Source organism: Scatophagus argus, chromosome 1 (assembly GCF_020382885.2).
Source record: "Scatophagus argus isolate fScaArg1 chromosome 1, fScaArg1.pri, whole genome shotgun sequence".
In the NCBI taxonomy this organism is placed as follows: Eukaryota; Metazoa; Chordata; class Actinopteri; family Scatophagidae; genus Scatophagus; species Scatophagus argus.
The window spans coordinates 28755511-28782774 of record NC_058493.1 but is presented as its reverse complement, the minus strand read 5'-3'; the positions used below and the strand labels follow the sequence as shown (position 1 = coordinate 28782774).

At 46.3% G+C, this 27264-nt stretch overlaps 1 protein-coding gene across 5 annotated transcripts; it reads left to right on the top strand.

Annotated features, from left to right (window-relative positions):
• The first annotated feature begins 383 nt into the window (after positions 1–383).
• On the top strand, positions 384–27242 carry si:ch211-71n6.4 (para-nitrobenzyl esterase). Of its 5 annotated transcripts, XR_006844156.1 has the most exons (12): positions 16699–16845; positions 17270–17351; positions 17539–17848; positions 18793–19213; positions 20671–20778; positions 21178–21374; positions 22847–23046; positions 23125–23183; positions 23669–23836; positions 25124–25351; positions 25725–25951; positions 26817–27242. XR_006844156.1 is itself a non-coding variant. In XM_046397834.1 (11 exons), exons 3-11 carry the CDS (start codon positions 17588–17590, stop codon positions 25865–25867), a joined length of 1785 nt encoding a protein of 594 aa, XP_046253790.1. In that variant the 5' UTR covers positions 384–506; positions 17270–17351; positions 17539–17587; the 3' UTR covers positions 25868–26796. The 5 variants fall into 5 exon arrangements, 4 of the variants coding, with proteins under 4 accessions (XP_046253790.1, XP_046253808.1, XP_046253799.1 ...); XM_046397834.1 differs by lacking the exons at positions 16699–16845; positions 26817–27242 and adding an exon at positions 384–506 and having other exon boundaries at positions 25725–26796; XM_046397843.1 differs by lacking the exon at positions 26817–27242 and having other exon boundaries at positions 17567–17848; positions 25725–26796.
• Positions 27243–27264: the final 22 nt, after the last annotated feature.

Here is a 27264-nt window from a genome sequence, read left to right as displayed (position 1 = left end):
TGCAGACGGAGGGGATCGTATTCTGTGCAGACCGTGACATTTTGGGCTGCAGAAATAAGTCATTTATAATAACGTCAGTGAGGAAGTGGTGGCGCCACAAATGAACTGCACATTACATCTCCAAATCCGTTTATTAATTAGTTGGTTTCAAATTCAGACAAATTACTATTAGTTCAAGAGACGTTCCAATATTCAAAGTTTTTACCCTCAGCGTATGTACAATTACAACTGCCTTTCGTTGTCTGTTAGTTTTCAGTTTCATCCTCCCGCATTCTTGGTTCCTACCTGTTAATAATTGTTTCTGGGGCGGAACTTGTTCGCGCCGCCTGGGTGTTCCGCACGGCCCGCTTAAGTGACGCACTTTGCCGGTTTAGCGCCAAAAAGAAAGGAAACTCTCCTGTACTAATGTAAATATTGAAGATGTAAACGTATGCGTAAGAAGAAAGAAGACCAATAAGGACAAAGCAAGCAGGATTAGCCCCTCGTAGCACTAAGCAGCCTACGAGGTACGTTTGGTTCAGTCATTTATCTGAAGTGAAGTGAAGTGAAGTGAAATTAGCAAACTAGTCAAATGTTAACATCACGTTTTTGTGATATCTTTGATATGCATAGACGTTCCTGAGATGTCATGTTCTCCAGGCATAAAAATGATTCTATTTCCAGCAGCCAAAGGGAGGGATATTACCATGCAAATGATCCAGCTATAAACCACAGCTGACTTGTGTTATTTGCATGAATGAACCAGTGAAAAACAGAGCTCCATTAAGTGAGCACACAGGGTGAGATGTGGCTTCATGGGAGCAGAGCACGAGTCAGACACTCCTGATGTGAGTGAAACAGAGCTGAGACGACACTTTGTGCTTCCTGGCAGACAGATTTATGTCTTTATATCTGTGAACGGAGTGTTACAGGAAACAGCTGCAACTCTGCAATCACTGGAAGCTAATAGGGTAACAAAACAAAGAGACAAAAGTCATTAAAAAACTTTTTTACTCTCGTGAAATCTGTGTTGGGGCAGTCAGCTGTGTGGCGTCTCGGGGGAGCCTTAATTAACACTGATCTAATGAGTTCATTCTTTTATGTTCAAAGTTTACTTGCACTTTGAAGTGAAAGCCTTGACTTGCAAATAGCTACAGGTTTGGGATCCGGTCAGAGCCAGTTTCTTTTACCCCACAATGCTTTCCTCACTTCAGTCGTGTCGCTGATGGGGTTAAACTATCAAGGTGGCAGATCGCTAAGGCCAGGCTCATTCTTGTCGCTGTGAAGACCATCAGCTCTGAATACAGCAGCTCAGTACTGTTTATAAGGTCAGTGTTTTCACACATGACCAGTAATCAGTGTGTTACACGTGTTAAAGGAGTCAGACATGACGGCATGTTGGCCTTCGGGTCAACACGGAAGATTTTTCACAGCACGTTTTTACAGATGGCTCCCCTTTAATGCGGCAAATCTGTCTGAGTTATTTCCTCGCTGCAGGGCGTGCACATGAAGGCACAATGCAGTAGCAGCATTATTAACCCCATTTAACCCAGCATGCATTTTATTGGGTTTGAAGCCATGCGGACTGGTGTCATCCGTTCCAGGACATGTGTGACTTTGGTGCCAAAGCACATCGCCAGGCCCAGATGGCTCATTAGGCTGGAGCAGCGAGCCGCTGGCAACGCTGTAAAAAAAATCCCCTACCTGAAATCCAGCTCGGGTGGTTCAGAGAAGACAAACCTGACAAGAGGCCAGCGTGGCGAAGGGATGTCAAAATAAATCTCCCCTTCTCACCTTCACAGGAAAGACTTATTGTGTGTATGTGAAGGTGCAGCAAGGAAACAAAGTCTTTACTCGTATAACCTCAGTTGCCCTCAGCAGCTCACACTTCCAGCAAACTGACAACATACTGCAGGAGAGAGGGAGAGATAAAAACAGAGAGGGACGGAGAAGTCCTCCGAGCATCAAGAGCTCATAAAATAATTAGCTGCTCCCTTTCCCTCCATGCCAAACCAGGTCCTGACACCGTCGCTCAAACCGGCAGAGGCTGCCCTGCTGAGAAACCGCAGAGATAATTAACCCGCTGCCTGGGCTGGGCCACGGGCGAGAGTCGCCGCGCACCTCCTTTCACCTTTTCACATTGCATGGAAGCAGTCGCAAGCCTGGATGTCAGAGAAATCACTGAGGAGGATCAGGGAGGGGAAGAAGGAGCGCTAAAGGGTGATTCTGCTTAATTAAACGTTTGTTAATAGTGATATGTCTGTCAGTGTTTCCATTCGCATTCTAATTTCATTTTTGGAAATGAAGCAATTTCTGAAACCGTCCTGACAGATGAAGACAAATGCAGCATCAACTCATCCGGCTAACTTTACCTTCACTGTTTTTACAGGGGACATGTATCCTTGTAAGAAGTACGGTATTCTAAATATGAGCTTGGCATGAAAGCAGGCATAAAAGACTGAGACTACGCTGCTTTATTACAGATATGTCTGTAAAAAAATGCATTTTAAAAAGCAGTTTTGTGTCAGTTTTCTGCCATGTCGGAGCTTCTCAGGCTGACAGATTTCTGTTTCAGCTTCTGAATTAGATTGTCGTGTATCAACGAACCAGTTTTTCATTAAATAACCCCACAGCAACCAGCAAAAGCACAACATGATGCAGCAGTTGAGTTTTCAGATATTTCAGTGCCCTGAATATGAATGAATGCTCTTCAGGAGCAGAGCAGAGCTGCACCCTGCTGTCAATACAAATCACAGACAGCAACACAGACGACGCCTGAGCGTCTCTGCAGTGAAACACAACAACATGATGGACGTTTCCAAACAAAAAGAATCTGAACATGTTACATACATTCTCCTTCTTGTCAAAATCTGACGCCTACAACGCGACTTTTGACACTTCAGTCACAGATTGGTGTGCGTCGTGCTAGCAGTGGCTAACACAGCCTGTAGCCTTTAGCAGAGCGACAGGTTAGTTTTAGTTTCAAACTCAACCAGCATGGACTCGAGTGACATCACTTGAGTGCGTTCATCAGACTTCGCACAGCGCCCCCTGGAGATGCCTTAGAGGACTTCCGCCACAACCCTGATTTAAACAAGTTGCAATGCTGTGTTAAACAGAAAGTGATACTCTGCCGAATCTTTTTGACATAAACTCAACTGAAAAGGAGCACAGTTAAGAACAGGTCCTGGCTATGACAGAGGAATATTAACGAAGGGGTCTGGAACAGATCTCGAGGTCGCGTTGGATGCAGCATCCTGCTGAAGGACATTTCAGTGGTTAGTTTGAAACGTTGATCCTCTGCGAGGCTGCAGGACAGTCTCGCTGCTGCTTCATTCTGCTTCCATATGCTTGTCGCACACAGACGTTGTATCTTTGAACAAGCCTCTCTCCTCAGCCACCAGATGCGTTGATGTCCCCGGTTCTCACGGATCCTCCCCAGATGGCTTCTGCGAGCAGATTCCTGGTGACGCCCGGGTCCCTCGGGGCTCCACTGATTGGCAGGGTCCTTAATTGCGACCACCTCTCTGTGAATAATAGATGCTCGTCTAGCTAAGTGGAGTGATTAAATATTAAGAGGCAGAGAACATGCCACACAAGTCTATTTTTGAAGAGCACACGACCAGGAGGCAAACTGGAGGAGGTTCATGGGGACCCGTGTTGTGCAGGCTGACAAACACGCTCGTCCCTGCTGGAAAACTTCCTTCTGTCTTCATCTCCAGTGCGACCCCCTGCTCAGCTGTTTCCTCATCTCAAACTCAAGCTCCCTTTGAAGCTGCTTCGCCGGGTGTAACCATCAGAAAGGTCGATGGAACAAAAAAATCACAGTGGCATTCAAACAGAGAAAGTTTTCTTTAAGAAATCTTTTTAATATTCAGACTGAAGAAATGCACCCCAGCCTCAGAATGTGAAGAACCTCATGCAGGTTAGAAAACCTTGAAGACGATGCTGGGTGACTGTGTGTGTGTGTTTGTGTGTGTGTGTGAGCGAGAGAGAGAGAGAGAGCAGAGGTGGAGGATGTACTGAAGAAGAGGTCCAAAATAATTTAATTTTTTTTTTCGGGATAGAAAGTCCAAACTATTAGCATCAAAATAGACTGAAAGCACCAAAAGTAAAAGTACTCGTGCCGAATTTTGTATGTTAGAATGATGTCGACCTGTCTTATACTGGATTATAAGTAAGGTTCCTGTAAGGTTGAAGCTGGTGAAGGTGCTTTCTTCTCTGTAATGTCACATCATCATTTATTTGTTGGTTATATTTTGTATTCTTAAGATAAATCTGTATTCAGTAGCTAGTAACTGAAACACCTCAAACTAGTACAGTACCTGCATATATGTACAAAGTTACTTTCCACCACTGTGTGTGTGTGTGTGTGTGTGTGTGTGTGTGTGTGTGTGTAAACCATTTCAAAGGTAATGAAAGTGAGGAGATTGCTCTCAGCTCCCTCACACCTGGTACAGGACAGAAATAGGTGCCACAGTGCCGGCGACATTGAGTGCATGTGACAGCCATATTCAAACATGTTTCATTGTGTGTGTGTGTGTGTGTGTGTGTGGCTCAGCCTCATTCACTGCAAACTAAATTGGCTCTGGAAGTGGATGTTTTACTTGTCAGAGGAGGAAAAGGAGAAAAAAAACCCATCAGTTTGTAATTAAATTTTCCTCCCCGTTAGTTTTTTCTCCCGCTGCTTCTGTACGTTCATCACAGTCGAGCTTTGTGTCGTGGCAGCTTGTCTAAATGATAGTTCATCTTCATAAGAACTTGCAGAAAGGCCTCTGAGAGGGAGCTGCAGGAGCTCTGCTCTACCTGTACCTGATGGAATCTCAGTGGTTTGCATACACAGCGAGTCGTGTTGCATGAAAAACACTGAGAAAGAATAATGTTAACCCATTTACATTTTCTGCACCAAAGGCATAAAGGAGGAATGTTCTTATTCCTTTATGAGGGTATTTTTACAATAATAACTCTGTGTGCTTGCGGAAGTCAGAGTGAAACATTAGTATGCTGCAGATGATGCTGGAGACCTTCGTGTGGTTAATACAGCATCTCATTAGAGTCCAATCTGCAGCAGTGAGAAGAAGAAGAAAGACGCGTCACTCAGCAGAGCAGGCCGGAGCTAAACGATGCAGTCCGGCAGAACCTCTAACACTTAGCGTTGAGCTGACAGAGATGAAAGGAAAACCTTAATTTCACTTCATAACCGGAGGTACTAAAGGATCTCTGAGCTCGGTGTGTTCCTGTTTGATCCGCGTCTGCGTTTTCCCTCAGCGCCCTGCAGCATTAAGTTAGAAATCAGTGACCAAAGTGTTTAATTCACCTCCCGTTGTCTGATCTGTTACAGTCTGGCTGAGCGCCATGTTGTCACCGCAATCACTAAAAGAGGCAAAAAATAAATATTTTCATTCTCACTGACTTTGTAATGCAGTTTGTTCTATTTTCTATTACTTATTATTCAATCCGGGTGTGGTGTGGGTCTGTTCCTCAGGGTTTGGGCTCGGCCCCTGACTTCCAGTGAAGGGAAATCTTAATGCTTCAGCACACACAGACATTTTGGACAATGCTATGCTTCCAACTTTGAGATTGTGAGCCAGGCCTTTTGGTCCAACATCAGTGTGTGACCTCACAAATGCTCTACTGCATGAATGGGCACAAATTCCCACAGAAACACTCCAACATGTTGTGGAAAGCCTTCACAGAAGAGTGGAAGCTGTTAGAGCTGCAAAGCTGTCTGTGTGTTTAGACTGAGACGTCATTAAAGTCCCTGTTGGTGAGATGGGCAGCTGTCCCAGTATTATTTATTACAGCTCTGTATTCTTCTGTTCAGCAAGGAGAGTCTCTCTTCTGTTGACTTCACCTCGACTGTGGTCAGGATGTCAGTCCGAGTCCTCCACAGGCCTGATAACCTCCCCCTATAATTTAGGGGGTCCCTGTTGGTGAGATGGGCAGCTGTCCCAATACTTTTGTCTGTATAGTGAGCTTTCCAACACTGAGAGCCACACAGCTGTAGACTATAAATGTTACCACCACCAAGGAGGCCATGTTCTCAGTCTGATTGTTTTTTAGTCTGCTTGATTAGAGAAGAACTACTGGCCCAGTTAACATGAAACTGAAAGGGGCCCCCAGGGGTCCTTGAGTTCTGCAGGGTGTTCAGCAAAAAGGGGGATCACTTCGTCCACACTGACAGAGTGTCTGACCGTTTTGATCAGAAGTTCGTATCAGATGGGGTCAGTTCTGGGGCTGCAGATGTGAAAAGGTTTGAGATCCGCTCCGATAGAACAGCAGAGCATAGAACAGAATACAAGAAAATGTCCACACGTCCTCCCAGACTGTTTGACTGGCAGGTGATTTCCAGGAAGTCCATGAGCATCACAGCAGGAGTCAAAACGAGCATCTCAGTGTTTTTCTGAGCTTCCTCTGTTCTTTAGCTCTAATTGGATGAAAGTGTTTTCCCAACAAAATAAATAATCAGGTAAATGATGGGTAATTTTCACTGAAAGCCTTGTATCCGTCCTCGGCCTCCAGGGTAAGACTCTTGTGAAGGAAGCAGCTCTTGCTGGTCTCTGCCTGCTCTCTAATTCACTAATTATGTTGAGAGATCACAGGCCTGCTTCATTATAAATACTCCAGTTGTGCACCGCAGACGTGGAAAAGGACTGCAGAGTACTTTGAGATTAAAATTTCTGCTCCACATCTATTATTCTAAAAGCATATCTCACCATTATCTCAGTGTGCATGTCCCCGCATGTCTCTGAATAAATCTTCATCATTTTTCTAAATGCGGGTTTTTATGTCATTGGCCTCGGGTCCAAAGCATAACCACGTCACAAGACTTCTGCTGCATTTACTTTAATCATTGGACATTTTGATGGAGTTCATTTCTCTGTATTTTCATCTGAATGTTTTACTTGCCAGCTGAAATCACTGAGATCAAACCACAGCTGACAGCCAGCCAAAGTTACAGCACATGAAAAGCATCCGAATGAGCTTGTGTCTCAATGAATTTGGTAAATATCATATTTAACTTGCGTCCTGGCAAAAGCTTCATGCTGATGTTCTTGTTCCTCAGAATCAGAGATTTGATGAATTTCAGAGATGAAGATGAGGATCCAATGAGGCTCAGCTGACACCCACAATCAGCATTGGTTCCCGTGTGACGTCACATTGCTGTGAGTTCATGTTCTGCTCGTTCAGCAGGTGTTAGCTCGTGTTCTCGTGTTGCACTCGTGGATGAAAGCGTCCCTGCCATCAGCCTCATCCTCTCTGCTCTGTCCCGCTCCTGAACTTGTTTTTGGAAAGCAGACATGTCAGCTCTCTTTGCTTTAAAGGCAAGTGACTCAGCTGGTAAGCAAACCTGTTTCCTCTCGACCTCTGAAAGCTCTGTCACCATCTGTTCAGCAACGAACAGCAGACCGACAACACGAGCAGCCAAAGAGGAGGTGGTGGACATCGAACCAGAGCTACGACCAGTGAAGATCGGACTTGAATTCATCGGGTGGACACAGAGACAGCTTCTACTGGGAGGTCGCATTGCTCTTTGTCTGCTGGATGTGTAAACATTTTACAAATACTAACTTTAGAGCTCATGTATGTCAGGGTCATGTGTCTGCCTGATCATTTTGGAGTTCTTCTGCCCCCTAGAGGCCAAAACCTGATAAATGTAGCTTTAAAGCATTCACTGTCTTCAGTTTCTGACTCATGGTGCTCAGATTCACACCCAGCTGAAGCCTGTTCTGCATGTTGAGGTGAGCTTTGATGCTGACGTTAAAGAAGAGCTTTATGTCTGATGAAATCCCTCTCCTCCAGGCAGCAGATCTGTTCAGACGGCTGAGAACCCAGGAGAGAACGCAGAACATCCTCTCATGAGAACCAGAAACCATGAATTTTAATGGCGTTGCTTAACGTTTAACCCCTCTGCTGTGGCGCTTCAGTAGCTCGAAGCTTGCATTTCAGTTTTTGCTACTGCAGGAGAAACGAGAAGCCGAGCTCAGCAAGGAGCCTGGATGTAACTGGGTGATTTACTTTGCTCTCTGGGGACTCTGTCCATTAATTGATGAAATGTCAAAGGCTGTAAGAGGCTGCAAAGACCGTATGCAGGGAGTCATCAGTCACGAGCAGAGCAGCGAGGCATCTCTGAGGACGTTTTAGGAGGAGATAAAGGAAGTGCAGGCGGTCTTTAAAGCACGATTTCAACTGAGGTCTCATTCACGTTCTATTTCTATCAGTCATAACGACAACAAGACAAAACGTGTAACAGATGGATTCAGCATGTGTTTATCTGCTCAGAAATGAACGGCAGTCGTGAAGTGTTCCTCCCTCTGGACGTGAAGGGTCATCTACAACACAGATTCCTAAGCAGTGCTAACCCAGGGACTGCTCAGAATGAATGATTTCATTAAAATAATCAATCAACTAGAACAATTATGTTTGGTGATATTTGGACAGTTCACTCCTAAATTGAAAATGTATATGGTCAGAACATAAACAGTGACATGTGTTCAACTGTGTGAAAATATCAATAGCTCAAAAACATTCAGTTCAGGGGGTACATCTTAAAGGTTCCAGAAGGTTGTTGGTTCAGTTCCCTAGCAGATCAGACTGCATCTGTGCTGGGAAGCTTCCAGGTGTGAGTGTGATCTGTTTTTCACTTTAGGTGAAGCTTCCACGAATAAAAACAGACAGAAAAAAAAGAGGAAAGTAATTTACTGTGAAGTGAATTACAAAACTTTTGCAGAAATCACAGCTTCTGCAGCAAAGTAAACTTTGCAGATGGAAAAGAGGTGGATGGTTTCCTTTGATTTCTGTCCCCCAAACGCAGCACATCCAAAACCTATTTGCAGCATTTTAGATTTTGTCTGCTTCAGTCTCCTCCTCCTCCTTCAGAGTGAGGAGGAGGATGGAGATGAGAAAATCTGCCCACTCAACCCCTGTGGGAGCACAGAGTGAGATGAAGTGATAGAGAACTGAACAGAAAAAAAAGAGGAGGCAGCAGAACAGGAAGCGGAGGGGACAGCAGAGAAGAGGACGGTGCACCGTCCTGCTATTTGTCCAGGAAGACTTTCATCAGCATAACCTGCAGCCACTGGAACAGATCACTTCCTGTTAAGGCATCCTTCAGCATCACACACACACTGAAGGTGTGTGTGTGGAGCTGAAGTGTCTTCACATCACCCCCACAGCAGCAGGTTTTTGTGGAGAGTAAAAATCAGCGTTTTTGTGCTTAAACTCATTATCACATCCTTCAGTAAAACAGCAGCAAAAGATTAGACGTAAATATTTACACCTTCCAGGTGAAACTGCTGCGTCAGCCTGAACCGAGCGATGCTGTGAGATGAGGAGACTGTTAGACGAGTTCAGCATGTCTGCTCTGATCAAAGTGCTGCTCCATAATGGAGCACTGAAGGTAATGCTGGTAACATCAGAATAAACAAGAGTGTACATTAAGGGCTTGCAGTAAAGTTTAACATATTGTGTGGACCCAAAATTTTCATTTTACAGCTTATGAGGCTACAGTGACTTCCTGTTGACTCACCAGATCTCTTTTGATTGGTTGGTGCTACGGTTGGTTCCCAGGTATTCATTACTACACCTTAAGCAAACATTCAGGCTTTAGCTGCCACCAGAGAACATTACAGGAAACAAAATAATTTTCATCTTGCAGGTATGAATATTTCCTCATTATGTTCATAAAAGAAATAATCCAAACTTGTATCTCGTGTACACACATTTAAACGTGTGTTTAACATGAGGCCGCAAGGGAAGGACCCCAATGCAGACAGCTCAGTGCTGAGTTTTGGTCCAGGTCTGTCCACACTGTCTGTCCATACCTGTAGTGACTGACAGAGAGCTTCGTCACAACAACCACCTGAAGCTCAGCATCATGCAAACCAATGAGCTCGTGGTGCACTGCCGAGGCTTCGCTCGTTTGTTCATCCCGGCAGCACGCAAGATCAGCACAATCAGTTTGAAAGTGGACACCTGAGATTAGTGTCTCTCAGGTATTTTCAACGGACAGGTATAGAGACACTGCAGCTGGTTCAAACGGTTTCCTGCTCTGCAATACTGTGAGAAATGAAGTAAATAGGTACAAGAGTTTATGGAGTCTGGGCACCGATCCACATAACAAGGCAGCAGAGCAGATATCTAACAGCAGGGAGCCAAGCAGACGTCGCATTCACTGCCAAGCACACAGAAAACACTCAGATCCAACATTCAGAGCACTGAGAGGAACCTGAGGGCTGCTGGGAAAACTACACCGATCCCCCTGATCTTTGATCCAAACTGTACAGATCTGTTTCAGCATTCAGATCATCAGGAGGCTCTCATTAGATAGTTCATCTTACCCAGAGTTACTCCCATCTGTGACCTCAGCTATCTGTTAGGCACACCCTTAAAAATCAAGATGTATCACGTTATCAGCGGGTTGTCATCAGGGTCTCAGACGTTTCCACAGAAAGCCAAAAACTTCCTGTACCAGCTGCTCTTTGGGCCTGCAAAGTTCTTAACCTGAACCAAAATAAACAAAGTCAGGAAGGTACACTTGCCCAGAAACACAGGCCTAAATTAGATAAGACTGTTAGTGAACCCCGTAGCTGATTCAACATAACACATAACACGTTCTTACCTCACAATAAACAACAATGAATGGAGGCTTTGTAGTTAAATGATCATCAGGGTTTCAGGTAAAATAAGTGCATCGCTGGAGAAACGTGGAGGATGGGTGGGTGGTTACACACTGGACTTTCATACAGCGTGAGTGAGCGAGGCGCGATTCCAGAGTGGACTGAAGCTCTGAGTGTGACAGGAAATGGAAATATCAGCCAATCACATTGCAACCTTTTGCATACTAAGTAGGAGGCATCAAAGTGTTGTGTGGCAATGAATCAAGGCACTTCAGTTCAGACAGATCAGTCTGAACAGTTCAGACTTGTTCGCGTTACAGCACCACTCACTGACCCCACAGAGCTGCTACTGCCATCTGCTGGCAGACACTGACATGACACTACGGCCGCTTTAAGTCTGACAGTGCAACTTTTAAAATAAAACAAAATGATGAAGGTGGAGACTGCATTTTGGTGTCAGTCTGTCTGCAGAAACAAGATGACAGACATGTCGATAACCTCCAAATCCCACCGCAGTTTAATCTGAAGGAAAGGATTTAGAAAGATTAAGGGTGAAATTGTTTCCTATAAACTGTTTCTCTTTACAGTTAACGTGGGGATTACAGCCATCCTGTCTTCATATTAAATCCTCTTATGACACCCGCCTGTTAAAAATACATTCACTCAGACAGTCAGGGGAGCTCGTGTCCCTCTGTTGGACACCCTGTCCTCTTTGTGGGGATAGTATGGAAGGACTGAGTGCACACAAATGCGTCTTGTTGTTCATGTTTTCATGCTGAAAAACAGCGACGGCCTGCATCACCGTCCACTTCTTCTGTAATTGACCCAATCTGCCAGACGCCGTCTGCTGCTGCTGAGAGATAGGCCTTTATTGTTTTCTTTAGGGGGATAAATCTGCTTCGTGCTCCTCGCTTAAACCACTTTGGAAACCCTGATGTCTCTTTTATCTTCAGTAATAAAGTCAGAGAGGCCTGAGTGACTGGGTCAGCCATAGGGAGGCTGGAGAAGCACATTACAAGATTTAAATAAGAATATACTCTCTTTGTGCATTATATTCTGGTCTCTTTCATGCAGGTTTAAACATTACCCTCCTCCAGTGTGTGCTGTATAGACTAAAACATATTTCTTGTTTGTGTATGGTAGTAAGAGATCCGTCTGGCTTTAATGTACCTCCAGTGCAAACACATCATAACAGAAGATCAGATCAACTGCACAACACGCCGTAGTTTACAAAGCGACAAAGTCCCAGGGCCACACACACGACACGAGTTCACGTCCCGTCAGAGAGAAAACACACGTCACCGATGTTCTCCTGAACCTAGCCGTGTAGAGTTTGTTCCTAAACTTTACCAAAAAGTGTGCATGTTAAGGCTTTCGCAACAGAACAAGTCCTGCACGTGTGCGCTCCAACAAAAGGTCTGAAATGTCTTTAAAAGTGGACTGATGTTGTGTCGCTCTGATCCTGCTTCACTGAGCCTTTCTGGACCGCAGCCCTGCTGTGCACCCTCAGGCCACTGAAGATGCACTTCTGTAGTTTTGTGTCTTTTAGCAATCAGCTGGCTGCAGACAAACAGAGCAGCAGCTGCGTTCCCTCCTCCACGCAGAGTCACGATGAACGCCAGTTTTCATGAAATGACTGCCAGTATGGCTGCATCAGATCAATAACTTTGCTAGTGGCTGCGATTTCTGGCTTTCACGTTTTACCTTCTGTCCTGGACTTGGTTTTGGAACAAAACCTCCCTGCCCTGTGGTGTTTAAATGCTGAACAAAGCATTAATGAAGAAGGTGACTTGTGAATCTCAGTTATTTTTAGGAGTCGAGTGAATTGACTGACTGACTCAGACTGACTTGTGTCTAGTGTGTGAATTAGTCCACCGAGTCATCGCTGCAGGACGACGATGAGACAGACGCTGTCCTGTGTGTTCAGTTGAAGTCCTCCACCTCTGAGAAGGAGAACTCGGAGATGCTCCTCACCCTTCAACACATCGAGGTGTATGTTGGTTCTGCTCCTTCCCCTCCGTCATCTGCACCGACCACAGCCCTGTTGTTTCCTTGGTATGGATGTAGGACCACATCCAGCAGCTGTTGCCTTTGGCCCTCCTGGTTCTGCTCCCTCTGCTGTTTGAACACAGCTGTGCCTACGTGACTCATCAGGGCCTGGGCAGGCGGCAGTGGGCCATCGAGCTCTCTGTAGCTGAGGCAGTTATTACAAGGTGTTTTATATTCAGCTCGGCTACTTTTGTTGACTGAAGCTCATCTTCTGTTGCCGTTTGTGGCTCTTTTGGGATTTCTTTTTCCTTAAGTTGTTCGATTTCAGTCTTCCTTGTTTTCCTTGTCCACTTCTGCTGTTGCTCCTCTCACCAGGTTACTCCCCCTCGGCGTCGCAGCAGACATAATCCAGTACGAACGAACTTGTTTGGGATGCTGGTCTGAAACTGGTGTTACAGTGGAACAAGGCAGTTGTGGATCTCTGCATTGGGATCTGTCTATTGTCTGATAAAAGTCTAAATTATTGAGAGTGACTTGCAAATATTTTCCATTTTTGCACCATAATGCGTCTGGTGGCAGATCACAGAGCTCGCCTGATGCTGCTGTCACTTAACCACAAGCCGTCTTCTCTTTGTTGTCCTCCCAGCTGGCTCGGTGTTCTGTCTCGCGTCCATCAGATGCTGCCGTCAGGAGTTCTGGTTCCAAAATCACCGTAATGAATCTGATGGTTCTGTTGTATCTTAGCTCTCAGCCCCACACAGATCTGAAAGACTTTGTTGTCTGCGTTGTGACGTGTTTCGGTTTGTTTGTTCGGTTTTGGGGTGATTTCAGCGGTTTGCATCAGAGGTTTGGAAGTTTCAGAAAAGTTGTCTTTATTTAGGTTTTCATTTCTACTGCCTCACACACACACGCACACACACAGTGTGATGTGATGCATCAACCTGTCAATCAACCGGTGTGTGTGGTTACTGTGTTGTTGTGACACACAAACTGAAGAGTCTTGAGTCTTTTTTTGTTGTGTTTTTAGTAGGACGTTTCTGAAGCGAGTTAATGGAGCTGGAAGCATCTGACTGGCAGCCAGGATCCGATCTGATGCTGTCCATCTCTTAATCACATCCACGTGTCTCTCACGTCCGTCTTCCATCTGACTCTGATTCGCTCGCTCCTACGCAACAGGACAGGATGCGAGCAAAAAGATACGAGGGAACTTGTTTCACGCAGAGTTTGAAGTATTCAGATCGTTTCAGCTGACGGTCAGTTTGGTCAGCTTCAGGCGAGGTTTCACACGGGACGGGTAACCTGGGTCTCTTGTTGATGAGTTGAACCTATCCATCCAAACTGACCTCCTCTAAGCATATGATATCCACAGATTGTCTGAAACACTTCTGTGAAGGTGGATCTCGTGTTTCCTCCCTCGCCTCCTTGTGTTGCCTCCTCGCTCCTCACAGCAGAAATAAGGGGACTTGAAGGGTCCCTCATGGCGGCAGATCCGGGCCAAGTGAGGAAAGATTACATAAGGGAACTGGAATGTAAACACTAAGGAGGACTTCCTTCCCCGCCTTCTTTAGCCTAGAAAAGACCAGACAGTCCTTCAGTAGAGCGAAGGGGATATTTAGACGATTTAGATGATGTGTATTTTTCGCTTTACGTTGCCTGATTATATCCTGAGGTTTGCTTCCTCGATTTTCCTCCTCCTCCTGATTTGAAAAGGTTGTAATTTTTCTCCATGAATTCAGACCAAAAAAACAAAACAAGTTTGACTGTGGAGCTCTGCAGTTCCTTCCAGCGAGGCCACATGCAATCAGCCCTCACCACACACACAAATGGTCTGCTGCCATTCATAAGTCACAGTGTAATTCTGGCCTCCCGGCTGGCTGCTTCACATCGATGTTTCCACCCGGAGAGTAAACAAGATTCTGAATCTGTGCTAATATTATCCAGCTGGGCGAAACCGAACCCAATCATCCCTTTTTTCTGTCTTCCACACCAATTCTGTGTCATCGCACTGCGAGTGGAAATGCTGCTGCTAAATGGATGGTTGAAGAGGACTGGGAGGAATTTTAAACAAGTCTGTTCAGTCATCGCAGCAGCTCTGCGTGACTGTGATGCTCAGCACGCTGAGGCTCCATTTACTCCTGATTGTTCACCTTTTCAAACAACATGTTTCATCTTTACAGGAGGAAAAACAGCACACTGCATGCTGCTGCTGCTTGCTCACGTCGTAGCCTGACAGAGGAAATGAGTCGCAGTATTACAAGATTCAAATTTTGCAGACTAATAGTGTTCATACGCTCAGAGCGGATAATCAGACTTCGAAGCTGATGTTTGTTCGCTGCAGTTAAAGTCTTGTATAATTCAGGGAAGTCAAACCACAGTAAATTAGTTGCTTTGCTTAGTAGTTTTTGCATCAGACATGTAAACACAACGTGTGTCACTGCAGGTGACCTCGCCGGCTCGGCTTCCATCACGCTCACACTGGAAACGAAGACAGAAACTTCCTGTCTGACCATTTGGACAGAGCTGAAGTCCCCCCTCTTCTGGTGGACAACTACAAGACCTTTAAACAGATTTTATATTTATATATGTCCAGTAGTTATCAGTGACAGACAATTTTTCATTTCCTCCCCCCAGTGCAAAAGTGAAGCCGACACATCTCGACTGGGAGTGCTGCCATCTTGTTCTGGTGACGTCATCTGGAGCCGCCCCTTGATGCAGCCTGACTTCCACTTTGACTCGTAAGCAACGATATGAGGACTTAAACTCACACTGAAGCAGTGAAACAAAGGAATTATTCTCTGCACAGCGACTTTTCTCATTCGATGTACACGGATGAATAAGATGGCTGACGAGTCAGAAACTCAGCCCTCCAGGACCCTCATTCTGATCAAATAATTAGCGAAAACATTTGCCTGTGACCAGCAGACTGACATCTGCATCGATCCCCATTGATTTGACCAAAGCGGTGTGTGTGAGGCCGGCAGCGACAGAACCTCTGCTCAGCGCTCATTATGGATTCTGTTCACTGACTAAACAACAGACGAAGAGAACTGAGCGGAGAGCCAGGTGAGGCTTTGCTTCACTGTGGTTCAATGAGACGTGAAACCACCTCAAGCTGCTTATATCGCGACACCGTGGTGATACTCAAGAGTTTCAGTTGAAGAATTAAGTGGCCAGTCAGTGAGTTGATTTAATAAAAACAGAAGCAGGTGGTCTGACTGTAAGTCAGCTGTTTGTTCTTATTGTGGTTAAGTCTCATGTTCAGACTCGAAGCAACAGTGAGTGACTCTCCTGACACGTACTGTGTGTACCACAGGTTTATCTTCTTCTTCTGTACCACACACACACACACACACACTGTAATGAAGGTCCTCTTCATTACTGGTGATTCTCATATTTCATTTTGCAGCATTAGTAGGTGGAACAGAATGTGCATATAGAAAAAATGGCAGAAATAAGGCAGGAATCAGGAGCATTACGTGTTTTACTGGAACTGTGGCTTGTATTAATTGATTGTTTTAGGTGTAGGTGTCTCTCAGCTGGGGCTGAACGGAGGCCTAACCTGCAGAGACAGACTGACGTAGTCCGGCTACCTGAACATGTGGTCTTGGTGATGTAACCTGCTCCTAAATGTGCTGATTGGTTGGGCGCTAAGTGCAAACGGGTCACTTATCTCCAAGTCTCCTCTCCAGGATCTTCAGGCCAAAAGCCTTAACGCACTTACCAAGCCCCAACTTAAAGTTCTGGGAGATACCATGTTGTTATCAGTGTAGGGGTGAATGGTGTAGTGTTTTTTGAGGTTCCCATCACATTTTTGCAGTGTGTGAGATAAAACGAGAGCACACATTTGTTGTATTTGTTACTGATATAGGAGAAATATATTTAATCTATTTCCACACGTTGAAAGGTTTGACGTTAGGGGAGGGGCAGATTTCACGGTATTTGGCAGCAGCTGGCATGTAACATGACATGTAAAGCTGTCAGTATTCACCGCTATGCTGCTCACGGTCATCAGTATTTGTCTGTTGTTTGCTGTTACGTCTTGTCTGTAGGTGAAACGAACACCTGGCTGATGTCCTGTCAGTCTGTCTGAAACTTTAGATTTCAGCGTGTAGTGTGAGAGACAGAGATGCGTATTGAGCGTACTGGCCCTTTAATTGTTGAACAACAGGTCAGGACATGCGCGCTCCGTCCTGTCCAAAAGTAAATGCGTCAAGTCCGCTTTTCTGGACTTTGTTAATTTGTGTGTTTGCAGGACATGGTAAGTCACTTATTTCTTTACTTTTCATTTGTTCTGCTCTCACGTGAAGAGCCGCAGCGTGTCGGAATAAAAACTGTCGATTTTCCAGAGGAAGTTAAAGTCAGTAAAACTGCAATAACTGCAGGAAAAGTTTGTTGGTGGGCAGGAAACATGAATGTAGTCTGAAACGCTGACGTTCAGTTCTGCTGTTAAAGTCTGCCTTTTGTGAACGCAGTCTGGTGTGTTCGGTTAAAGCGGGTTGGCGCTGGTTGAGCCTTTGACTGTCAAACTGTCAAAGTTTATGAAATATAATATTTTTAGTAACTGTTAGACTCTAGCTTCACCTCCTGTGTGCCTACTGAAGCACTTGACTGGACTGAACGGGTTTCTCTGCACATCATGTCCGCTTATTGTTCCACACGGGTTTTTCCCGTTTCCTTCTCAGTGAAAGTTCAGCAGCCTGCAGGATCCGGCACTGCTCAGACCCTCTACTTCACTTCGTACTGACACAACGCTGTGAGCTGCAGGTAAACCCTCTCTCCAGTGTATGTATGCGTCTAAATGTACTTCAAATACTGAAGATAAAAGTATCAAAAGCACTTGTGACATAGCACGCCTTAACAAGAAAGAAGTATTTATTTTTGTCATATTTTCATCACAGGGTTGTAACTTCTGTACAGTACAGCAGTTCTTAACTCCGTATTTTGTGTCCAGTGTGAACGGTAATAAACCTGATCCGCAGTGAACGCGTCTCAGAGTGAGGATGAATGAGGATGCGTTCGAGGTCCCGGAGAGGACCGAGTACCGCTACCTGGTGCAGGAGGAGGAGGAGGAGGTGCAGTACGTGCGTCACAGACACTACATCAACCCCCTCCTGGTGCTGTCCAGGCGCTGCATCGTCCTCATCTGCGTCGGCGTGCTCGCGCTGCTCTCGCTCGCCACCTACCTGGGCTACATGGCCCAGACGCTGCCGCCGGGCGTGGCCCAGGTGTCCACGCACTGCGGGGAGTTCAGAGGAAGACACGTGAGTAACGAAATATTCAATTCTAACCTCTTTCACATGTCAAGTCACAGCACACAGTTCAGCTTGCTTCGTTTATCTTGTATGTTTTGCACTTTATAACTCATTTTTAGGTAGTAATCTGTTTACATGTGTTTACACTACAGTGTAAACACATGTAAACATGTGTTTACACTGTAGTCTCTGGTTTTAATACACACAGTCAACTGGTCGACCTGCTTTATTTGCACTTTACTTTATGTAGCATAAGTTAGTTTATTTAGTATATGTTTAGTCTATGTCCTGCTAACAGTTAGGCCGTGTTTGTTTGCTTTTTGACTAACCTATGCTGCTGTACTGGGTGCTTGAATTTCCCTCGGGACCAGTAAAGTATCTATCTATCTATCTATCGATCGATCGATTTGTTCTCATTGTCTCTCATGGTTCACTGTTGACCTCGACACATCCTCCTGAATGCTGAAATTAATCTTGTTTTGTAAAGTTAAGAGCTTATTATGCAGAAGTTATGATGCAGTGGACTTCGTCATGAGAACCGTTTTTAGTGAATATTTGATTTCAGACGCGCTGAGCTGCTGAAACTTCCAGGCTGTTTGTAACGTTCCCTTCAGCTTCCAAAACTGTTTAAACACTATTTCCACACTGTGTGTGACTGCATGCACCTCACAACAAGTCAGAGAACGTCTTCTTCTCCTCTGCAGTTTACTGTAAACTGTCCTGAGCTGCACACACAGAGTTAATACAGCAGACTGAAGCGGTGAGTTTAAGGCTGCCTAATAAACACAAAGCAGAGCGTATACCAGCCATGACGGCTCCACACATCACGAAGGCGAGAAAAGTGCTGATTTGTTTGCTTTTGTTCACACGGCTAAAACGTTTTACAGTGAAAACACAGCAAGCAGTCGCCTGCAGATCCAGTTAACGGATGTGAGTGTGGTTTACTTTTGCAGAAGAACGGAGCCTACTCCTTTAAGGGCATGCCCTACGCCGCTCCGCCCGTTGGGAACCTGCGCTGGGCCCCTCCGACCGAACCGCCGTGCAGGACGGGGGTGACTGACGCGGGCCGCTTCCGCAGCATGTGCCCTCAGGTGCGGCCGCTGTCCAGCTCGGGGACAGTGATGGGCCAGGAGGACTGCCTCTTCATCAACGTGTGGACGCCCGCGCTGCAGCCTGACGCCAAGCTGCCCGTCATGGTCTGGATCCACGGAGGATACCTGCACATGCTCAGTGGAGGAGAGCAGAACTACTCGCCCACAGAGAAGCTGGCCGCCGACACGGGAGTGGTTTACGTCAGCTTCAACTACAGGCTCAACGCCTTCGGCTTCATGGCTCTGGAGATACTGCGAGAAGGTTCTCCGAAGAACACCTCGGGTCAGTGGGTGAAACACTCAGGGGTCTGTCACTAGAGGCTGGTCTCAGGTCAGGTGTTTGGTCAGTTGTGCTGGAACTACACTAGAAGAAAGGTCCAGCAGCTGCTAGCTGCAAACTGTCCAAAGAATCGATGTGATGTTGTAGCACCACCATTACTAAAGTCAAGAAGTTGGTAGTTTTACTGCAGCTCTTGGTGGTTTGTCCGAGTGGTGTTGCCGTATCCTCGCTGTCCGTGTTGGTGGACGTGCTCGCTCATGGTGACTCTAGGTTTTATGTTCACTGTGTGGAGTTTAGAGTGTAATCAGCAGTGGACACAGCGTCCAGCTGAGGCTGATGGGAATGTCCTTGGTTCTGCAGGTCTTAGGTTGTTCAGTGAAAATGTTGACCTGATGATGGCGCCAGAGGAAACAGTTAAAAAATCATTTACATTTTGTCCTGATGGGATCATGGACACCTGATGGGATGGGACACCTGCATCCATTCAGGAGCTGTTTGAGCTGCTGGTGTCTTAGAGAGGACCAGATGTCTTCTGTCAAAAAAGTAAAACTGTTTTCCATTTTAGCCCCCGTGCATCAATTAGTCTATAAAATGTCTGAAGTGTGAACAGTTCTTATCATGGTTTCCCAGAGCCCAAAGTGATGTCTTCACATGTCTTCTGTTGTCCAGCCAGCAGTCCAAAGCCCAAAGACTCTTCAGAAACCGGACCCAGCAGATGTTTGACTGATAAACTGTTAATCACTTGGTGTTTGAGTGAACAAACTTTGCTCAGTCACAACCACAAATTAGCATTAAGAAGTTCAAGAAGTAGTTAAAGTTGTTGTTCGGGTTGAGAGAACTTTTTATAGCTGATGTGTGACCATTAGAGCCTGGTTTGTGTCGAACAAGTTATAATTGGTGTAATGGCCTTTATTTTCTTACAGGCTATTTACCACTTAAGCAAACTGCTGAAATATTGATGGTGTTTACACTGAGCTCCCAGTCTGATTGACTGCTGAAAAGTCTATACCTTCCCATTAGGATGTGAATGCTTAATGAATGCTAATGTGAGGGGGGCGAGTGGAGCTCAGTTCTGAGGCCGTCTCCTCCATCTTAACGTTTGTATTTTCGCATGCTGTGGGACACAAATTACCGTGTGGTTTGTGTTACATAATCCGAATACGCCCGGCGAGGCGACCTTGATGTGAAATGACCCGAGAGCCTCCCGAGAGACGATGGCGTGATGGCAGGGCACACGAGCTTCTCCCACACTGCACATTTCTAATTTTGAACGCTCCTGATTCCATGGCCCATTTCCTGGCTCCCTCAGCTTGAAGTTAACAGTTAAATTTAGTTCAGGCTGCCACAGCACGGCAGCGAGCTGCTTTTCTTTCTGACAGGGAAAATGGGACGCAGGAAACAAGGCCACATCAAAGCAGGTTCTCGTTGCTAATCGACCCCCCTCCCCCAAACCTCCACAGGGAACTACGGCTTCATGGACCAGATCGCAGCGCTGAAGTGGGTCCAGAGGAACATCCACGTGTTTGGAGGAGATCCTGGGAAAGTCACCATATTTGGACAGAGTTCAGGTAGCGCATGACCCAATCAGAATCCCGAAGCTTTAAGCTCTGAGCCCTCAGACTGTCAGTCAGTCAAACTTTATTTGTATAGCACTTTTCAGACAAAAACAATGTAACCCAAAGTGCTTTGCACAATAAAAATGGCGGTTTGTCACTTTGAGGCGTTGTGGACTTTCACAGCCGAAAGCAGCTGCCTGATTTTGACGAGAGGTAAAAGTCAGTGTATTTGTTCATGTTGAAGTGTCGCACACTCACACTTAGACCCATTTAAATGGCACCAGAGACCAGTTCAGGTGGACCAAACGCAGGTTTAAAACACACTCAGAGATACTCGCTGTGTTATTCCTTCATCAACATGACATACACGTAACTGACGCTCTGACCGTCTGACTGTGTGGTCTGTGGAAGGTGGGACGTCCGTGTGGACCCTGATGACGTCTCCGCTGGCGAAGGGTCTGTTCCACGCGGCGGTGGACATGAGCGGCTCGTACATCTACAACGCGACGCTGGAACAGGCCGAGTCCGCCAACCTGGTGTTCCTGAAGAAGACGGGCTGCAGAGACGCGACTTGTCTCAGGCGTCTTTCCATCAGACAGGTCCTGCAGGTACGAGACGTCTTCATCCACACTTCCTCTCAATTTCAAATCTGTCAGAGATGCCGTCGAGTCATTTGGACAAAATCTAATAAGAGAAAAATACAACACATTAGTTATTCTCTTTAATATTTCCTTTAATGTTTCATAATAATCTCATTCATTGCTCGTCTTTATGGAATTAAGAGACAGGTTTTTAAATTGCTTCCCTGCTGATGGATCACGCTGTCACATTCAGGTATTAGAGCGCCTCAGTGTTTCTAATTTTACTGCGACAGTTAACGAAGAAACTGGACACTAAATTTGATTGGAAAATTGTAATATTTTTCTTCAGGTGTGAATCTCCAGAGGCTGAAGTCTGCAGCTACGTAGACGTGTTCATTCGGAAACATTTATGAAATCAAAGATCCTCTGCGTAGGAGCAGCACTCGAGTCATTTTAAAAAAGAGCTCAGTCTCCCATCAGCTCAGGATGAATCATGAATAATGCATTCTGTGAAATGAAAAACGAGCCCAGTCAATGGAGACGAAGAAGTTGTAGAGCGGCCATCATGGTGGTGTGTTTATTTTTGTATGTTTTAAGGCAGTAAATCATCCTCACCCCCCTCTGAGTCTCAGGTGTATCTCTGACTTAATGGAGAACTCAGTAAGGATCAATAAAAGCCAAATTCACCACAGCAGCACATGAAGGCTGACTGGCCTGCTGCCACAAATACTCACTGCAGCACCAAATGTGGATTCATCCGCTGCTTTAAAAATGAAAAACATATTGGTGAGATTCACCACGACTTCACGTTCATCCTGATGACAGAGTAACTTTATGCATTATTATTTGTTGTTATTAGAGCCTTTTACTAACCACAGATCACATCAAAATAAACTACATATACAAAAGTATTGGGACAACTCTTTATTATTGACTTCAGGTGTGGTATGGGTCTGTTCCTCAGGGTTTGTTCTCGGCCCCTGACTTCCAGTGAAGGGAAATCTTAATGCTTCAGCACACCAAGACATTTTGGACAATGCTATGCTTCCAACTTTGTGGCAACAGTTTGTTGAAGGCCCTTTTCTATTCCAGCATGACTGTGCCCCAGTGCACAAAGCAAAGCTCCATAAAGACATGGTTGGATGAGTTTGGTGTGGAAGAACTTGACTGGCCCACACAGAGCCCTGACCTCAACCCCATCCAACACCTTTGGGATGAACTGGAACGGAGATTGTGAGCCAGGCCTTTTGGTCCAACATCAGTGTGTGACCTCACAAATGCTCTACTGCATGAATGGGCACAAATTCCCACAGAAACACTCCAACATGTTGTGGAAAGCCTTCACAGAAGAGTGGAAGCTGTTAGAGCTGCAAAGCTGTCTGTGTGTTTACAATGAGACGCCATTAAAGTCCCTGTTGGTGTGATGGGCAGCTGTCCCAGTACTTTTGTCTATATAGTGTATATTACAAACCCCCCATAAGGCTCCTTTTTCTCTGCAGGCCATCCCGTGGCACGATTCCCCCTCCTGGGGAGCAGATGACTTCTCAGACCTCCCCTTCAATGGGCGCTTCATCAGCCCCGTTGCAGTGGTGGATGGATACGTCCTCGAAGCTCCACCTTTTGAGGTGTGGGAGAAGAAGGGTGACCACAGCGACGTTCCGTTTGTCATCGGGACGACAGAGCAGGAGGTTGACTTCAGGTGAGAGCTCATCTGGCTCAGGTTCGCCTCAGTTGTCACTCTGATCAAACTGTACTCAGGTCTGTGTTTCCTCTGCAGCCCTCCAGCTCAGAACATCTCAGTGTGGACCTGGATGGACTACGAGTGGTTTGTAACAGGTAACAGCTGCTGTGGGGACTGATACATGGATGTGTTTGTCTCACTGTGGTGTCTGCAGTCAGTTCTGTGTTGACCCTCCAGATCATCTCAGTCCCTCATAAAGCCTTGACTTCCAACAAGTGGCTCATCAAGATACTGAGATGAAAAGGCCACACACACACACACACACACACACACACACACACACACACACACACACACTCACTCTGCAGCACTTTGCTCACTGGTAGCATGTCATGCTAGCTCAGGAAGTGTCTGAATCTGTAATGAACGGCGTGTGCTGTGGTCCAGTTTGTAAATTTTGCCTTTAGCTTTTTTCCTTAGTTAGATCAACAGGAGCTGGATGAAGTCATGGACGTGTCCATGGAGGCTCTCGTGTTGTTCCATTAACAACATGGAGGCTGTCCTGTCATTAGCCAGCAAAGTTTAACTTGTCTGTTTCTGTGACATGCGTCCAGTCCTGCGTCCTCTCTGCTCCTCACAGATAAACTGCAGTCCTTCAGCGAGGAGCTGCCCAGAGAGGCCCTGAGGCTGTACCCCAACTCCGCCCCCTGTCCCACCACAGGCCGCTGTCCAGAGAGGGCCTACACCACCATGGTGTCCGACATCAGGGTCACCTGTCCCAACAACGACCTGGCCTGGCGGGCTGCAGGTAACATCACATGACAAACTGCTCCCAATGATCCTCACAGGGTGTCAGGAGCTTCGCAGGCTTACAACTGATCAGCCAGCACTGACGATTAAAGGACTACACAGAAAACCAGCAGGGTCCAAAAACATGATAATAACTGATAACAGACGTCCACAAGCAGACAGAATTTGATCTGATTTGACCTGACGCAGAGAACATCGAGCAGCCTGCAGCCTCCTGCACGCTACGAAGACAGAACATACAAACGAGGAAGTGAGGCTTAACTGGATAAAAAGAATAAAATGGAATAACAGATCCAGTAAATTACAGACATCTGGCTGATCGTGCTAAAAATCTGATGCTGCTCTCAATCCAAACCCTGCACCTCCTTGTCTGACGCCAGTGAGTGCACACGTTTCGGCAGTAAAGCAGAAGAAATAACATTAAAACAGAACTGCAGCAGGTTTGAAGGAGCTTCCAGTCGCTGCATGTGCTGTTGCTGAGTCTAAATTGAATGCTCACTCTACTTTTAGCTCTGTTTTTGGTCTCCACCACATCCTGGGGAAAACATCTGCTCTTTAGCTGCTAAATGCTAAAGGCTCTTTACCTGCTGGTCTCTGACTGTAGGAGCAAAAGTGTGACTACTTTCGTTCTTTGATTTTGAAGTTGTTGTAGTTGTACGTGTCAAAACGACAAGCGTATGAAAACACTGCATGTGTTCTGAATGTTTTTTCTTCACGCTGTGTGTTCTCTCTGCTCACACCTGAATGAACACATGAGCGTATGACGTGAGGTGTTACAGGTGTCTGACTGTGAATAAGTAATCCGGGCCCCGTCTGTTCGGCTGCTGCAGCCTCTGGATGACTTTGTGCTTCGCGTTTTGTGCCTGTGGGGCCTGTTAAGCTCAATCAGTGATGAAGCTCTGAGTAAACTGACATTTAGCTGCTGCGGGAAGCAACTGCAGGGCATTCTGGGTGATTTTCCTGCATGCTTCATCTGGTTTATTCTGCAGCACAGCCTGTTTATCCTCTGTTCAGAGTAACAGCCAGTCTGGACTGATGATACATAAGAGTCGTACAAAAAAGGCAAAATATTTTCCCGAAAAATAAAAAACCAACAGCAGCAACTCATGAAAGCCTGATGCGTCTTCTTCTGCCGGTTCAATCCGCTGCTGAAAATAGTCCCCAGCAGAGACAACAGTGAGCAGATGTTTCAGGGAATTACTGAACCTTTTAAGTCTCGACTTCTGTACCTGGAGACGCCCACTGAGCGCTAGGCTGAGTCAGTAAAACCTCTTCCTGTCTGCAGCGGCGCTCAACAGTCCCGTGTACCGATTCGTGGTGACACACACGCCGTCAGGACCGGTCAACAGGACCAGCGACCTGCTGCCGTTCCACAGCCGCTTCTCCTTCCACTGTCTGGACGTGGTGTCTTTCTTCGGAGGGCTGGAGTCCGTCCTGGGAAAACCTCTATCTGACGGAGACAAGAACTTCCAGGATCTCATCACACGCCACCTCGTCGGCTTCGCCAAAGCAGGTGAACCTTCTTCCTGCCACTTGTGTTAACTTGTGACTTAAAGCTGTGGTACCAACGGTGTTTGATATTCACGTTGGTTGAGCGTGACGAGCAGCTGATGACTGCGTGTTCTTCGCTGTGTTCGGTCTCACCCACTCAGTCATTTAGGCTTTAAAACGATAAAGTGTTATCCAGGTGAACGGCGGGCAGCCGTGTAGGTGGAGGTTTTTGGCCCCGAGTCGCACTGTGAAGCCATGTTGTCGCGAGTGTTTTGTTTGCATGCAGACAGCAGCGTCAGCAGCTCATCCATCAGTCAGCAGATCAGTTTCACTGAACGTCTGTGAGGTTTTGTTCGCCTCCTCAGGCTGGAGCTCACTCCTCTTCTGTGTTGCAGGTAAGATGGGGGGCGACTGGCCAGAATACCCAGCAGCCACTGCTCTCCTGTCCAGCAACCTGTCGGTGGTCCAGGACTACGCGGCCGATCGCTGTGAGCTGTGGAAGAAGAACGGCCTGTACGCCTACGCCTGGATGAACTGACCGCAGATCAGTTACTCGTCACAACGCTTTGCTGAAGTCACAGCGTCGTGTAGCTCACGTTCTGCAGCAGCCGTTTGAAACGCTGTGAGTGTCGGCTTTCGCTTTACTGAATTTTGTTGTTATGTCATGTTCATGCTTAAAGGGTCAGTTCAACCAAAAGAACAGAGAAAAGACCTTTTCGCTTCTGCAGTGGTTCTGTCTGGTAATTTTGTTGTTGTTCGTCCAGGCTTGCAGAAAGCCGCCTTCTCCCGCATTCAGCTAAAGTCAAATTCACTGAAACGGTCCTGGATAATCCACAGACTGTGACTGATTTCTGTCTGAACTGACCTGAACGATCGCTCAGCCACTGAAGTAAGAGAGAATATCTTTTAGTTGTTTTGTAATTTGGGTGAACTGACCCTTTAACCAGCTGGAGGTGTGGCCGACATGGAGCTGAAGTGACTGTACGTCAGCACGTGAACCATGTGAACCGGACACGTCTGTGATTTGACTGTCAGTAGCTGGTCTGTGCTCGGCTCCACCTGAACCCTCAGCTGATGAAGCACCAAACTGACTGTCTTTGTCCAACTTGTTCGAGTTGTGAACGGGGGCTCACGGGCCTCCGCTTCGGGGACTTCCAGACTTTTTAAATCTGTGAAAATCAATTCCAGCTGTTGACTTGAACAGCCCCGTGACTGTGGACAGGTCCACCTGTGAGGGGGGTCGGGGTGGACCTGACGGGCTGTGGGCCCCGTTTGGCTCCACTTAACGCTGATGACTGTGGCTGCGTCTCATTTGTCTCGAATGTCCACCGGAGGCTTTCGAGTGTCTTCCTTTGTTTAATTGTTTTCCCGAGATTTGATCCTGAAGGATCGTTCTTGCTGTTTGAAAGAGAATTTTTAAATAAAGTGAAAGCGTGTGATTGTGGAGGCAGATGTTTGATGTCTAAACTTTACTGTTTACTGTTCAGAGCACGCGGTCTCGTCCTCGTGTTTCCCGAAGAGCTCAAAACTGAAGCTTTTCTGACTTCACACAGCAGAACACATGAGTTTACTTTGTCAGTGTAAATATTAGGCCAGGGAGGCATAAAAAACCTTCACCTTTACGTCAGCACACGTCCGCATTTATCGACTGATGAGTGAACGCGCTGACAGCAAGATGGACGCCTGGCGGGTTTTTCACTGCAGTCACACGTGTGCCAAGTTTATGACCTTTTTGTTCCTGTTTCGTTCCAGATGTTCATGCAGCAGTTTTCACACAACAGGTTTTTAATTCACACCCAACTCACCCAAATCCCAGCTTAGCCGTGAGGTTTGTCACTGTTTTCATGGTGCGTTTGAGTCGACGCAGTCAAGTTCACTCTTTATACTCTCAATAAAAGTGACACATGAACGATCGTGCTTGTTGTCAAGTGTCCT